Source organism: Agelaius phoeniceus, chromosome 1 (genome assembly GCF_051311805.1).
Source record: "Agelaius phoeniceus isolate bAgePho1 chromosome 1, bAgePho1.hap1, whole genome shotgun sequence".
Lineage (NCBI taxonomy): Eukaryota > Metazoa > Chordata > Aves > Passeriformes > Icteridae > Agelaius > Agelaius phoeniceus.
Genome location: NC_135265.1, coordinates 138734296 through 138750747, shown reverse-complemented (window position 1 = coordinate 138750747; position 16452 = coordinate 138734296). Strand labels below are relative to the sequence as shown.

The window sequence follows — 16452 nt, the reverse complement described above, 5'->3', positions numbered from 1 at the left end:
TTTAAGTGCTTTGTTTTCAAACATCAGGATACACAAGCAAGCAAACACTTCATGTGTTATGAGACCCCTGAAACTTTCAACCAGATTTCAACTTTCTAACCTGAGGGATATGGCTCTCCATAAGTTTTACTGAGAGATAAGGGATGAAATCACACACTGAGTAATGAAAACATGACATATATAAAACTACATATGTATTGGTCAAATCCAGAAGGGGGGGGAAAAAAAAGATTGATTTATTCTATGACACTTAAGCAACATCACCCTCAGTAATGGAGAGAGACTGAATAAATTGATCATTCAAGCCAGAATGGCAATCCTTGTTACACATATTCTTTTCATCTTATGAAGTTTGGAAGGCTTCAGCTGTGTTTCTGATGGATGAATACATTGCTACTCTTCCTTGTTTATTTTACTGACACTCTAATGCCTTTTAATATCATTGTAAAATGGATCTGGCCATTTTTCCTCACATATAAATGTTTGCTTTAATTGAATAAGACATTAAGGGGTCTTTTGCTTTTCTCTCAGTAAGGAGCCTTTTGCAAAGCTGTTGTTTTCAGACATCCTCCACAGCTCTGCACAGTTCACTACTGTTAAGCATATGATGAGTTGTGTCAACAGCAATCTGTTCTGTCAATAAAAGATCAAAAATAAAACACAAGCCCAACTTTGTATAAACCTCCTTCCAGTAGTAAAGCTGACATGAAAAGCTTCTGAACAAATCCCTCTGGACTAGTCCGAAGAGCAGCACCACCATCTCCTGAGCAGTGCCAAGCTGAAGTGCAGGGGCATGAGAAGGTTGAATTTGGGATCATACCTGACACCTGAGCAACTCAAACCTCCACCATAAATGGAATGTTCAGATCACAAAATATAAAGTGTCATTCCAACTGCAGACAAAGCTTTCCAGAAGAATTCATGGAAAAGTAAATATAATGACAGAAGGCATGGGTTTTAGAGCAGCATGCTGGTTTTGCTTAAAAATCAACAAGCTGTGGGCAAAATCTGAAGAAAATTAAATGGCAGTATAAAATTCAAGGGGAGAAATGCACAGGCATGGAAAATCATGAGGGAGGTATCTTTCACCCCAGGGCTGTCAATCCGGATGAGAAGCAGTTCTACAGACAGCAATTCAACTTCTCTTGCTGCACACACTGCACTTATTTTGACTGGGATATTATTTGCACCACCAGCTCCTAATGACATCTCAACAGAGCATTCAGAGTCCTTTGGCTGCCAAGTGAGAACCATTAAATAGTGCTTGCTTCTTAAAGATGCCTGAGATTGTCACCCATGATTTGTCACATCAGAGATTTGTCAGAAGGCAAAAAAACTGAGCAATACAGGCTAACAAGATGAATGCATGGACACAGAAATTTGCAAAGTATAAAGAGCATAAACACAAAGATGTCAAATGCTCTTTACAAGCATTATTGGTTGCCAATGCCAATCCCATTGAGTATCCTTGCTAGCACCAAGAAGGACATCTGCAACCTCACTCAGACCTTCTCTACTCTGCCCCTCTGTGCACGTGTTTACATCTGCACAAACACTACCCATTCTTACATGGCAGCTCCTTATACCCACACTGGTCAGCTCTGCATACATGTCCAGACTTCGACAGGACACACAGGAGTAGAAATTATGCCTCCTACATGTTTAAGTATTTGGAAGAATATCATGTGGAGCTAAAAAGAAAAAAGGACATGATAATCTGGGTAGAAGAGTGGGAGTACCCTATGTTTCTTCTATGTGGGCAGTCAGCAGCAGAATGCTTTACAGCCTAGATGGCTGTAAAGAATACCAAACAGAGAATGGAAACAGTGCATCATATCATGATGTCAAGGCAAGGCCACATCAAGCATGTTCAGATTACAGAAAAGCTCTCCCATTTAGTTTCATTTTCCTTAAATACTAATGTTAAGAACTAGATTCTGACAACAGCTGTGGCAGTTAACTGTATCTAAAGAATTTTTTTATTTTTTTTAGTTAAACCGATAGAAGGTCCAAAGTTTAGCACCTTTTCCTATGGCTTGTCCTGAGCATAGCTGGGGTGCTGGTCCAACCAGACACATTTCAGACTGTTAGAAATGCTGAGATTAACCTGTTCCACTTTGCTTTGAGCCAAGTAGGAGCATGCACCATCCATTGCTGTGACTACCTCAAATGACCAGAGCATGGAATTTCTGCCCCTTTATGCAATACCAAGCTGCATCCACCCCACCTTTCACCAGCAAAGCCTTTCTGTCTACACAGGACAAAGGGGCTGGGAAAGGGGCACCTGTAAGTGGCAGCCATGGCACTGGGACCTGAGCTAGAGCTGTGGTTAAGGGAGACAGCACTTCACATCCACGTTTGCTCCAATTATCAGTAGAGTTAGACATTTCATAAGTAGCAGTGGAACAGAGGCAGTAAATCTCACAGCAAAATCTCACCAGCTATACTGGTGAAGATCCTAAGTAATAAACAACTAGAAGAAATGCTGTTCTTCTCCAGCATCAAAACTAAGATAATTGTCCCCTTTTTTCTCCTTTCAGATGTCACTTTTGAAACACTTGCACATCTAGCTTGAAGAGCCTGTAGGATTCACACCAATTAGAGATGGATACCATAGTAACACTTTCTCTTGCAAGGATTACAGTTCTGCAGAAATAAAAAATCAATTACAAGCCAGTTATCCCAACACAAACCTGCAGTTAGGAGCCTGACAGGAGATGACAGCTTGATGCAGACCGTGTGTGTGTAACTGGTAACCACAGGGCAGGTTTTCCCCTGTGTGCACATTTGGTCTCCTGTGTGAATCTGTTACCTGTGGACATGTAACAGAGAGGGAATCATGGGGCAGAGGCCATGCCTGCCTCTGCAATGGCTTGCTGACCAAAAAGAAGCTCTAACTTCTTTATACGCATTTCTCAAAGACACTACGTCACTGCATATTCACAAGTATACAGAAAAGCCTTTCACAGACAAGAAAGCAGAAATAACAGGTAATGCTACAAAAATCAGAAACAGAAAGGACATACCTTGTGGTGAATGAGCTGCCAGCTCACTTACATTAGGTAAAGAACAAGTAAAAGCAAAGCTATAGAAATACATAGATAGTGGGGAAAGTCCACACTGAATCCAGTATGAAGACACAGCCCCACCCCTATTAATCTCCAATCTCCACAGATGTTTATTCTCTTTTCTTGATCAACACCTTCAAGTGACTCCACCTCTTGCCTCCCAGAGAAGCTTCCTCTGAATTATTTCCACCATGACAGAAGACCAAAGTGTAATTCAGAACAGAACAGTTAAATTATCTCCAAAATTTACTTACATGTCACCTACTTTTTTATCTCATTTCCCTCTCTGACACAGGTCTATGCCTTTAGAAGCTACAAATCTCTACTGAAGTCTTCCTTGTTTCTTAATGGACTTTAATTGACATTTAGCACATTTTCAATCTGGCTAAAAAAAAAAATCCACTGAGTGCAGAATATTACTGCCTTCTTTCTCCATTTACATCCTCAATCTTAAAGAACTAATTCAAAACACACAGGTTGTTTTTAAGCTGTTCCAAGTATTTGTTTTGCTAACTTTGCAGACCTCCTAGTATGTATAATGTTACTGCTGCTTTCTTCCATACACATACAGAGTCAGTCTTCTATTCCCAGTTATCCAGGAGATCATTTTTTCTCACTCAAATATCTCATCTTAGCCTAATTATCTGCTCCAACTTCTGTTCCCTGGTGGTTATTTTGGTGCTACAGAAAACTAGAAAAATTAACTCAGTTTGAATACTTTTTGTATAGGAAATGAAACTCAATCATGTGGCACTGTAGCAGGATACTTTAGTGATCTTTGATTTCACTGTATAAAAGCTAACACAAAAAAAGGTGACTAAAGTTTCCAAAGTAAAATATCAGCCTGGCAATTTGACAGATATGTGAGGGCTGACCAAAATTTGCATGCATATCTACATAAATATTGCAATCACTACAGTTTAGATTGGAAAAGAATAAGTACTTAGTCTAAACCCCAGGTTTCACACACTTATGACTTTCCAAAATATTCACCTTAGAGGCTGAGATATTCCATGCTAGGTCCATATTTAAATAATATTATTTTAAAAGACCAAACCACACTTTTTCAGCTTTTTACGCTCTTGGTATTCAAGACACAATAACATGCAAGAACTCAAGAGGAAAAAAAGATGAAATCACAACAGCAACATGTGTGAGTTGCCATGTACTAAATCTTTAACTTTCCTCTTAAAAAGATGAGTAGACCAAGTTTAGGAATAAAGACTCATCCACATGACAAAGCTCCAGCAGATGCTGCTCTTTTACACCGCACTGGCTGCTCCAGCTACTTCTGCACTTTCTGTCATGAACAATTCAGTAGCATCACTGGATTGCACAGAATTGCTTAGGTTGAAAAAGACCTTTAAGATCTCCAAGTCCAACCATTAACTGGTTTTCATTCCAGCTTTTGGTTCCAGATTCTGATTTCAACTCAGCTGATGGCAGCAAGAGGAAATGGGAACACACCAAAATATGGGGGGGACCTGTCTCCACGTCTCACTGGTTTTGTATGTTCTGAATGTGAAGTCTAAGAAACATTTGTGATACAGAAGGACCATTGCACCATACCATCCAAAGAGATTAAAAGAAAAAAGAGCAACTGCCCCAAGTGTCTAACACATTGCAGTTGTAACTTCTCAAGCAAAACTGGGAAATCTTAAATTTCTTCTCTAAGACAGTTATACTGAACATTTGTAATATTTGTTTTTATTTCTGACTCCAAGTTAAATAAAACCTGTATTATTTGCTATGACTAAACATGAATAACTGCCAAGCATTTATAAAACCTGAGTGACCACAGAAAATTCCAGTTCAATTCAGCCAACAAGTAAGAAAATACTAAAATATCATTAAAATGTGCCTTTATTTTTCTATTATAAGAGAATTCTCCATAAACCAAGTTGATTCTGTTTTACAAGACTTTCCTCCCAATATAATAAATTTTCAAGATGATCATGAACAGTGTAAAGCTGTAAATTACACTTCTTGTTCAGGGCTTCAGCAAAGTTTCTTCAGTTGTTGTAATCCTGGAGAGCCTGAGCCATGAAAAGCTTGCCCAGGTTCTGTGCATTGAACTCCTTAATATTCTGGCAGTAGGTATTAATTTGACCTGTCAAAAGAAAAGAGTAAACCCTTGTCAGTTTTGAAATTCAGAAAGACACCCCAGAAAATAGTTTTTCAAAAGACAAATGTGTATGAATCACTGAGGATTTATATGGACGCCACTAACTCTGCTCAGCTACTCCACACTTAGGAATTTTATATTTTCAGGATGCCCAAATATGTTTGTAACTAAATTAGGAAAACAGGTAAAATGATATGCTCAGAAAAAAACCTTACTTTTCCAGCACTACAATTTCTGAAATACATATGACAATAAAAACAATAAGCAATTCTTGCTGCTGAACTGAAAGCTCAATCACATTAATTCTTCATTTTAGCTGCTCTAAAAATTCTACAAGACTGAATTTCAGTTCTGTTCTTATGTATATGCCTTCTCTATTAAAATATTTGCAAGAAATATTTTTCAGCAGCACATTGAAAATTGTGCCATTCCTCTCTGACATTCTGCTAGCTTTTTTTTCTACCTAATATTTCACTTTATTTCAAAAATCATCAGGGTATGAAGATTTGTCAGTGCTTTACAAATCAAATGTGCCCATCAAAGCATTTTTATACTCTTACAGCTACAAGTTATTTCCCTTGTTAGCTACGAATAGCAAAACCTGAAGCCAGTTTAATCAAAATTAGGCTGTTTAGAAAGCCAATAAACTCTCGATTTAAAGAGAAGTAGAGAACTCTCTATTTGAGAAGTTTCAATGCCTCAGAGACAAAGACCTGAGTTTTATTCTTTATCCACAAACTTTACTTCATCTAAGTTGAAGTGGATGCTTTCAATTCTTCCCCTGACTATGGTAAAAGAACAAACAAAGAAAGTGCTTTGGCTGAAAACTGTCTTTTCCTTTAAGTATAATAGTTTTCAATTGCTTCTCTCGTAAGGGGTGATTCATCCTAAGCTTTCACTTTCATAAAAAACACATCTACACATATACACTCTTCAGTTGCATTTATAAGCTCTGCTAGAGCTGAATATTTAAATACTTTAATGCTGCTAGGATTCAGTAACTGCTAAAAACTATAAAAACAATAGGGTTTTCTAAAAGAGTCTGTAAGGAGTAATAAATCAAGAATATTCTTTCTTCTAAACATAGCACTTATTATCAGTGTGAAACTATTCAATATTAAAATAATAAACTCTTGGTCACTTCAAAACTCAGGTAATTCAAATCCGCTTTTTTTTTTTTTTTTAATGCCAAAGCACTCTTTGGTGCACAGAACATTACCAGGATTTTGAATTTTCTCTCAGTAGAAAACAAGGTGATAGCTATCTGATCCAAAAAGCCTGCTACAGTTAAACAATTTGCTTTCTCATGACATTTTCCAAACTTATTTTACTTAGCAGGGCACCTAGGTTGCCTGCTCTCTGGTGGCACTGTGAGGTCCCAGGTGTTTTTATCCTTTCAGGAGGCACAGAACAGGCACTGACAGTGGCTATGCCTGCAGCCCACCAGTGAACTGAAGAAACTGGGGGGTGGTATCTCTAGCTATGCTTTATTCCAATTTATATTTTCTCTCTCCTGACAGTGCAAGAATATGGGGCTAGTTTCTCTAAATCTCTGGCCATACAAAAAAAAGAAATTATCTCCACTCTATTTGAAATTAAAAACAAAACCTTCTCAGCTGCTGCAACAATCAGTTTAAACCTAAAATATTATCAATAACTTGGGGCTGCTATCAACTGCTCTGAATGAGAAGTTCCAGCCCAAAGAGCTTATTCCTGAGTCTTGTCTGTACAGCTCCTGAACTTCTGGAGCTGAGGGAGGGGCTGGGGCGTCAGTGAAGGGGGCAGTTACACCCATTCAAGGAAAAAGCCTGCCCCATGGAGCATTTCTCAATCTCTCCCTTAAAATGTCAAATTTACAATATCAAGGATAGGATGCGGAATGCTACCTAGCTAAAATATCATACCATGATGGCAAAGGTAATGAAAACTTAAAATGCTTTCAAAGGATACAACTGTACTTTTTTCCAAGCAGACATTCTTTTGTTCAAAGGCAATTTGAAAGCACTGCTAAACATTACCTGCAATAAGGAGTGACTCCATTCTTGGAGGTGGTTGTGGTGGTTTAAAAAGCTTATTGATGTCCTCCTCAGGAAGAGGGGGCTCTCCTCGGCTTTGACGCTGTATATTTTCTTGCTGACGTCTCTGCTGATACTGAAATAAAACAACAGAATCAAAATGCAGCAGGACTTACAAAGCTGCAAAAAGATTTCTTTTCAGATGCTTTCAAGAAACCAGTAAGTATGTTTTAAAAATTACATTTTTTTAATGCAATTCAGGTTACTACAAACAATATAATGCAATTCACAGTTTATTTCAATTCACTGGCAACAAGGCATTCCCCATTCCACACAATGGCACCTTAAATAAGGGAGATAATGGAGAATCATACAGTACTGAGGTAGTGGGCTTAGCTTCTAAAATTTTTCAAAGACAAACACTGTATCTGATGGCAAGAATAGAGCACGGTTGAGAAAGGCCTCTACTGCCTCACACGACAGAGAAAAGCAAGGGTGGAATATGGAGGTATGAGAAGCCACCACCTCAGACAGTTGCACAAACCAAAAATTCTGCATTTTATGTAAGTTAAGGGTCAAAACAATATTAACGTGAAAGGGGAAGAGAACTTGATTAAATAAGGTATTTTAAGCCAAAAAATATTAACTCCAAACTGAGAACAAAGTGGTGGCTGAAACCAAGCACAATGGTTCATTTCTCCATTAATATGCTAGAATAGCAGCTTGTAAAATTTTTTCTGCTATATATATATAAAAAAATTTGTTTTCCATACTTCTCTTTGCCACAGAGATTACTCAAACTTAATAAAAATTGAGAGAAACGTTTCTGCAGCTATCAGATAAACATTTGTTCTTGCAAAGCTCATAAATTCAGGAACTATGTGAGATTTCATGCTGTATGAGGATTTAGTTATAAAGTTTGTCTTCAAATTCCTCCATCCAACACAAGAAAAAAGTCTTTAAGGAGACAAAGAGTACAGAGTGTTTTCTCTTGCTTACTTAAATGTATCTGTGATCCAATGAGTTTGAAAACAGTTCTTACTTGGTGGCACAATCAAATGAAGTAATTTTTTTCCAGTAGTAGTGACAAATACATGTTTTTGGACAATGTTAAAAATAAAATATGAAATGCCCATATTTGTATGTGAATTGCATGCAGTTTCTTCTTTCTTTGTATTACCCCATTCACTTCTCAGCAGTCTGCCTATTATTCTTTATTGAAATGGCTTGCTCTTAATCACAATTGCTCCATTCTAGAAATGAAGTTACGACCACTAAGTATGCTGCAATGAGCCACTACTGAAGCAGCTATAGTTAGTAAAGAAATTAGTGAGACACCATGGAACCTTCTTTGCTCTGCTTTTCAAAATAAATAGATCCCCTTGTTGTTAACAAAAACCTTTGAAGTAGATGCCATCATTCTATTCAAATTAGGCAGTAAGGGAAAAAAAATTCTGAAGATAACATGCATGAAGCTTCTATGTCCTTGGGCATTCCACAGCCAGGACAGATCACTGATCATGTGCTCCTTCCCAAAAATATTCCCCGTCCAAGCTACACTTTACTTATGTGAAAAAAAGCAAGTTTGATTTTAAAACAGTCTGAATGAAGTCTTTTACATGAACAACAGGTGCTCTTTTTAATAATCACTTACTGTGTGTGGCAATACCTGCAACATTTTATCTTAAAAGTGATCTGGCCCATTTTCAGTTGGCCAATATTGAATCTTGTCATATCTCTGTCTGCTAGATAAAAGAGCTCAAATTTATCCTTCATGCAGGTATCTCTTGAGTAAGCAAGTAACTTGTTAACTTTTCATATTATGTGAATTCTGTTCACCAAAATCTTCCCTCCAGGCTTTCAAATAATTCTCATGGTGCTTTTTTCCAATTTACCACCATCCTCCTACAGTCAGACAGAGCATTGCTTTACCTGTGCAGCAAGAGCAAAGAAAGTAATACTGTCTTCAAATACCAGAATAGTTAAGGTTGGAAGGGACCTCTGGAGGTCCCTTGTCCAACCCTTCTGCTCAAGCAGGGTCAGAGATTGAATATGAAGAGTGCTGCTCTTCATACTCAATCTCTAATCAATGGATTTTAATTCTAATTCTCTAATGCTTTGGATTTTAAAGAGGCCCTTTGGCACCAGGAATTGATAGTCAGCATCACCCAATCAGCATCACTATTTATTGATACTAAATATGACTCAAATGTCCTTTTCAATCAGAGAACAGTCCAACTTCCTCACAGTCCACTGGACTATGCTTCTTTATTTCTAGATACATGACTACATGTGATTGTACTAAGACACAGTTTGGTTTGGAGCAAAACTAGTAGTTTCACCCCTTTCATTTACTGAATCTCTTATGCCTGTATCCATGGTGTATTTATAAATTATTTTGGTTTATCCTAAATCACTAAAAAACATGTAAAATAGCAAAGAAAGCTAAATTCATACCCTATGTCAGTAGAAGTGAATTCATTTGGTAATTGCCCACTGACTAACCCATTTTATAAATCTTCTTGTACTGGGTTTGTGTGGCAAGATTTTGGTAGCAGGGGGACTACAGAGGTGGATTCTGTGAAAAGCTGCCAGAAGCTGCCTCCATGTCCAATATGGCCAACAGCAGCTGGCTCTGAGATGGACCAAGCACTGGCCAACGCCAAGCCCAACAGTGACAGCGACAGCACCTCTGGGGAAAAAATGCCAGCCAAGAGAGAGGAATGAGAGTATGTGAGAGACACAGCCCTGCAGACACCAAGGTCAGTGAGGAAGGAGATTCCTCTGCAGCCTGTGGTGCAGAACATGGTGGAGCAGCTGTGCCCTTGCAGCCCATGGAGCAGGGGAGGAATGTGAGGGGACCTCTCCCTGAGGAGGAAGGAGCAGCAGAGGTTTATGATGAACTGACCACAGCCCCTGTTCCCTGGCCCCCTGCACTACTGAGGGGAAGAAGGAGAGAACATTGGGACTGAAGTTGAACCCACAAAGTAGGGATGAGTAAAGGGAAGGTGTTTTAAGATTTAGGTTAATTTCTTATCACCCTACTCTGAGATTTGATTGATAACAAATTTAATTAATAACCCTAAGTCAAGCCTGTTTTACCTGAGATGGTAATTGGTGAGTGACTTCTCCCTGCCCTTAGATCAACCCATAAGACTTCTGCATTTTTTCTCCCATGCCCAGCTGAGGAGAGGAGTGATAAACTGGCTTTCTGGGGCATTTGGCACCCAGCCAGGGTCAACCCACCACACTGCTTAACAAGTGTATTTTTGAAAGATCTTGCTTAGATCCCAATTTATCTGTCTTGGACAACACAAGACAAACTATATTTTGTGGGGAAAAAAAATGCTCTCATTTAAGTTTGTCCATGTTACTAACCTGATGTTTCTGCTGCTGCTGCTTGCTTACATTCCTCAGGTAGGTATTATATTTAACAATGTCTTGGCTCATCTCATCCACTCTGTCCATCAGCAGCTGCAGGCTCTTCCCAAGGTGATTACTGAAAAAGGAGAAGCATTCATGAAAGATTAAATTTACTACCAAAAAAATTAAAAATTAAAAATCCATTCTGTCTCTTGACCAGTATTTCTACACTAATGACACCATTTGCAAATTTTTAAGTTCCTGATTATCTTTGTTCATATATTTATTTGATGATACTTTACATGGTATCTCCTCCTCTAGCATCTTTGCCTCACTGCAAATACCAAGTTTAAGTGTTTTGGTCTTTCTAGGAACCTCCCACTAATGAAAAAACAATGCCTTGCATGAATTTACAGTTATTAGAGATGCAGAGCATACATCTAAAAGAAAAAGTATGATGTTTTGGTGACATGCAACCCAAGCAACAATCCAGGAGATGTGCTCAAAGTGTTTGGTTTCAAATTACTTTTTAAAATTCACTACCTGAATTTGGTTTTGCACAAATTTTTAATTATCCCTCTGTTAAATATTATTCTGAGTAAGAACAGTTAAATATTCTTCAGAACTCCATCTCATTAACCATGCCTGGAAGTTCAGCAGACATGGTTTGATCCTAGCTGTTGAGAGGGAGTCTGTGTCCTGTCCAGCCAGCTCCACATTCCATACCATAGGCAACATGGAAGCAGCAGGCTGGGCGTGTCCAGCTATGCGATCTACTGCCTTGGCCAGACAAATGCAGTCTGTTAAACAACTTTTATTGTTACCATTTTTAGCAATGCATTCAGTATTTTGCAGAAATGTTCAACTTAAGGTATACCTTCCAAGTCAAAGTTTTGGAAGTTTTTAGGTTGGTGCCCATGGAGACATCCTCCTAAATTGTGTTTACAGGGTAGAGCAGTAAAAGAAGGACACTTTCTACTCACTATTGATCTCTTTGATCAGAAGCTGTTTTGTTGGCTCTGTTATCCTACTTGGCTGATGACCAACAACTCAAAACTCCATCTTTCTCCTCCTCTGAAATCTAATAATCATGAGAGTTTCTTTCCAATTTAGAGTTTGGTGCACTTCAATGTCAGAATCCCACCCCTCAATCACTGTTTCACAATGTTATCTGAGATTCTCTCTTCTTTCACAATGCTTTCCTATCATCCTACAGCCTATGGACTGGAAAAACTCTAACTGGAAGACACAGGCATAAAGTCAAAAGAGAATCGCACATGGAATACTGTGCACACCCCTAAGTGTAAATTATTTCCAGACTCCATAGAACTCATAGCTGGAGACAGAAGGTGATCATGCACTTAGGAATACCTGCAGAGAAGAGAGCTGGAGACACCCTTATCTCTGAGTGCAAGGACAGCTGTTTCACTCACTGGGCTGCTCACTGAACAAAGGTCTGCATCAGGAACCTCAGACCACAATTTATTTACAAGCCAGAGTTAAATCGCACTTGCGTACAGAGGCAGATGGTGTGGAGGATTTCAGCTCCACAGCAGCAAGAAAGGCGCCACTATAATAATTATTTTTAAACTTCTTGGGGTTTTTTTGGTTGAGCATTTCAAGCACATGATATTTAGATCTGTGGAATATTGCCATGGCCAAGAGCATGCATGCTTTCAGTTTTTTACAGAGTTTACATTGTATGGAGTTAGTGTTAGAACTGGATATTATCAGAAATGCCTGTATGGGTACACACTAATAGCTTTGTAAGGTATGTGCACAACAGAAATACAGAATTATTTTACAGATAGTGTCCCTGTGAAATATAGTTGGTTACAAAGAATGATTTTATGTGAATCTCTTTGGGACCAGCTTAGTACAACAGAGCACAGAAACAGAGAGTTATTGTCAGAAGTTGCAGTAACACAGTGTTTGCTCTCATTGCCAGGGCAACAAAAAACAGATAACTTAAACAGATGTGAACTGAGACACGAAGTGATAAGTATGCTGCAAATACAGAACCAGCTTTTCCCTCAGTTCTCATGTGGCTGATACCCTTTTTTGCTCCATCTCTTAAAAAATAGAAAGACAAATAGGAAGCAGTTTATAAAAATGCTTACATACCATCTCTAAGTAAGTTTTATTCAGCTGAAGTTTATTCTGCTGATACTTTGAAGTTAGATCACATTGCTCCAGACCATAACACTCATCATACACCTAATTTGCCCAAAGAGTGCTTTAGGCACCTCCATACACTGTGCATTCCCTACAGCAGATCTTAAAGCTCACACTGCCACATACCTAAATGCCCTCTATGCATCAATACAATTAAAAAAAAAGTTTAAAATATATATATATATATATATATTTTTTAAAAAGTGGTCCCAGTAAGTGCTGCTTGCATCCTTATCTAGACTCATTTCCCTGCAGGGCTCTGTGACAGTCAAGTGTAGACAATGCAGAGCTCAGCACTTGCATTTGTTGTTGTTCTGGGGGGATCAGTAATAAAGAAACTGCTATTTCAATGGCTGCATTTCAGTCAGCAGATTCAGCAAAAGAGTCAATTAAATTGAGTTTACATTTAAATTAGTGAGTAATGCAGACCAACAGGAACAGACCTATAAAGCAAAACAGCTGGTGCTGAGAAACCAATGGCCATGCTACATGTGTTTGGGGGGGTTCTTATCACTGCTTCTGACATGGTCCAGTGATCTGCAAGTGGCTGAGGCACAGTAATTATCCTCCCAAAGCCTCTTTTCAGTTTAGTTTCATCTGAAACAAATCAGGTCTGAGATCACAATGACCTGAAGGCACTCTTGAATTGAGCTAGAAGACAGCTCCACCATAAGATAGCACCAGGAGACCACCACTCCTCTGGTACAGTGAATCTTCATGGAAGAAAACTATCAGCTTTCATCACAAAGTCCCCCCTCTCACATGGGGACTGTGTTCTTTTTTGTGAAGAAATACAGATAAGAAAAGAGGGGGAAAATTAAAAATCAGAAAAAGTACCTGCCATGTGGATTCTTACACATCTAATGAAGAATAATCTAATGTGAGAACACTCCTTCACCACAACTGTTACCAGAATCACAGACCTGCAAGGAGTGACCCACAGAACTTCTGGAAATTTATAATTTGAGACTTATTTGTGTGGCTTAGATAGCATAAGCAAAAATGCCCCAAAATGACTAACACATACAAACTACCAAAGGGAAATGTCAAAGCCTCTTTACATCATAAAACACACTAGAAACTATAGTCTGGAAAGTAGTTTCTTGAGCTGTGCATTTTTTCTGTAACAGCCTTATATGTAATGGGATGTAATTGTTTACCCACAAGGGCAGATATTAGATCAGGTCATCGACACATGAGATTCCTTGTTTAACAATGATCAAATACAAGGGTCAATTAATTCTGAGGGTGAAAGGCAGAAACCTGTGAGCAGAATAGCCTAACCTGCAGATAACACTGATGGTCTTTCCTGTCTTGTTCTTCCTGCTGGTGATCCCTGCAGTTGGCAGTGATGGAATCCAGCACCCACAGAAGGAGAAAGCAACAATGATACATTAACTGAACTCACAGATCACTCACTGCACAAGGGCATCCTTGCAGGATACACATCTGGCTAAGAGACCTGAATGCAAGCCTTGCTCTTCCCAAGGGAGTGAGTGCTCATACCACCAAAGCTTCTCTTTTGCAGATACATTTTAAGGAGAGCAAAGGTCCAGTTCACTGTTGCCAGCAAAGGCAGTTTAAGAGGTTCCACCATCAGCATCTCCCTGCCTCTCCCTTTGCCCACAGCTTACAGCAACCTGAGCTGTACGGATTCAGCTGTTTGCGTGGGCACACTTCAAACTCCTTCAGTGAAACAGTCTACTCTAAATGCAAAAACACCCCCTGTTAGGGTTTCTATTTTTTTGGGGAGGCAGAGGGGAAGGCTGGAAGGGAGGAGTGGGAGTCTGACTTTTTCCATCAGACTATGCCACAAAAGCTATTTGTACTGCCATATTCTGAAACAGATGAGGAAATAAAAATCTTTGAGGGTGGGAGGGATGTAGAGATGAAATGGGGGTAGTGGGGAGAAACAAGACAAACAGCTGGGACTGGAACCTCAAACTGGCTCTGCTTCTGTAGCATTCATAATGGGGAACTACACATGAAGCCCATATTTCAGCATCTTTAATCAGAAAAGGACTCCAGACACACTTGCTAAAGGTCTGAAACATCCAAAATGAAGCTTCAAGTCAGACAGCCAAGCTTCAAAGAGAAGAAGCAATTCCCTTGGCTCCCAGCTCCCCTGTGCTGCTCACTCCTTTGCCTGTGTCCAGGCACAGCTGGGCTCAGCTGGCACAGCCCGCGGGCCCGCGCTGCCCCACGAGCCGGCTGCACTGCTCCTCCTGCTCCTCTGAGACCCCAGTCACGGTGCTGCACCCAGGCACCAAAGTTTGGGCTATAACAATCCTGAAGCTGGAGATGTGCAAAAAAGACAGCCCCCTAAACCTGCCTACAATTGCCATAATTGGACCCCCTCACTTAATTGATTTTATTCTGCTTGTACCATGGCTAAGGAAGATGAGAGCAAGGAACAGCAAGAGAAAGCGCTGGAAAATGCTGGATCTGCTGCTCATTTTTTCCACTTTCCACCACTCCACCGAGGCCTCCTCTCAGCCACTGCTTTTTGGGACAGGTGCCATCCTGTTCAGAATTTTCCTCCTGGTGGGAACAGCTTTGGGTGGATTAGAGAAGTACTGCTGGGCAAAGCACATCTTTTTGACTAAAAATGTGTAAGGTACGTTCCCACCACTTAGCAGAACTTGTTTACATCTCAGCATTTCAGCCTGAGTTCAACCTGTGTTATTTAAGAGGATTTTGTTTGAATGAGATATGTAAGTCAAGAGTCTTGAGTTCCATTCTGTTTTCTATTCTGACTTTGATGTGTACCTTTGGGCAACAAATTTACTCTCTCTGTGTCAGGTTCCCCCACCTGCAAATTAGAGATTTTCATAATTATCTTAATAATCCGTTAAGCACATTGAGAGTTTTGAATAAGCAGTGCAATGTATAAAGGTTAATATTGTTTTTAAAAGCCAAAGCAACCCTTCTTATGTTACTTCTGCAAAAATACTGCATCTGATGTTTGAAAAATATAACTGCCAAGTAGATGTTAGTGCAGTAAATGTTCAGCACATGTTTGCTTCTACTGACGCACACTATTAGAAAAATTGCTTGAGACAAATTGAGATATTATAGAACAACCCTATTATGAAGCTAGACCACAAAAAAGCTTTTTTTAATTTAAACTAGATCATCAATAGAATAAGGAAGAGATGGAAGAGAATGAGAAAGTTGGTTGTAATTATTTCCCTGCAGATCTGGAACATTATCTGACAGGATTTTAATTCTTGAGTCTCTATCAAAAGACTGGCAGTACTCCAAGGTCTTCAAGACATTTTGGTCCTTAAGGGTAGCAGGATAACTGTTTGAGTAAAAGGCCTTTACTTGCTATTACTTGCTAACCTTGTGCTGGTCTGCCTTCAACCTCTTTGCCTAGAGGACTTGAGTCAATTCATATTTCACAAGAGAAACACAACTTTATGTCCAAAAAAGTAAATTACTATATACAATTATCACAAATATACTTCAAATGGAGAAAGATACTAAGGTGCAAGCAAAGTGCCTCAAATAGGTAGAGCTTTAAACTCAGACAAGGTGGGTGGCTGAACATGTGAAAATCTTGAAGAAGCAAACTCTCCAGAAGAGAGGAACTATGGGTAAATAATTTTATTGCCAAAATCATTGCTTCAGAGAGTAGAGAAGTTCAGGGATGCTACCAAGGAGCCAAAAAAGCCCCCCAAAAGCCCATCAAACCCAAGACTCC

The 16452-nt window shown here is 39.2% G+C and overlaps 1 protein-coding gene across 1 annotated transcript in view; it reads right to left on the bottom strand.

Annotated features, from left to right (window-relative positions):
* Window positions 1–4913: 4913 nt before the first annotated feature.
* The window catches only part of EIF3H (eukaryotic translation initiation factor 3 subunit H), an 87514-nt gene continuing 75975 nt past the window's right edge, over window positions 4914–16452 (bottom strand). The window contains exons 6-8 of the mRNA XM_054654564.2: window positions 10587–10707; window positions 7212–7344; window positions 4914–5178 (exon numbers count right to left, since the gene is read on the bottom strand). Coding sequence (XP_054510539.1) covers window positions 5081–5178; window positions 7212–7344; window positions 10587–10707 — 352 coding nt within the window. The 3' untranslated portion in view covers window positions 4914–5080. The remainder of the gene's footprint in view (window positions 5179–7211; window positions 7345–10586; window positions 10708–16452) is intronic.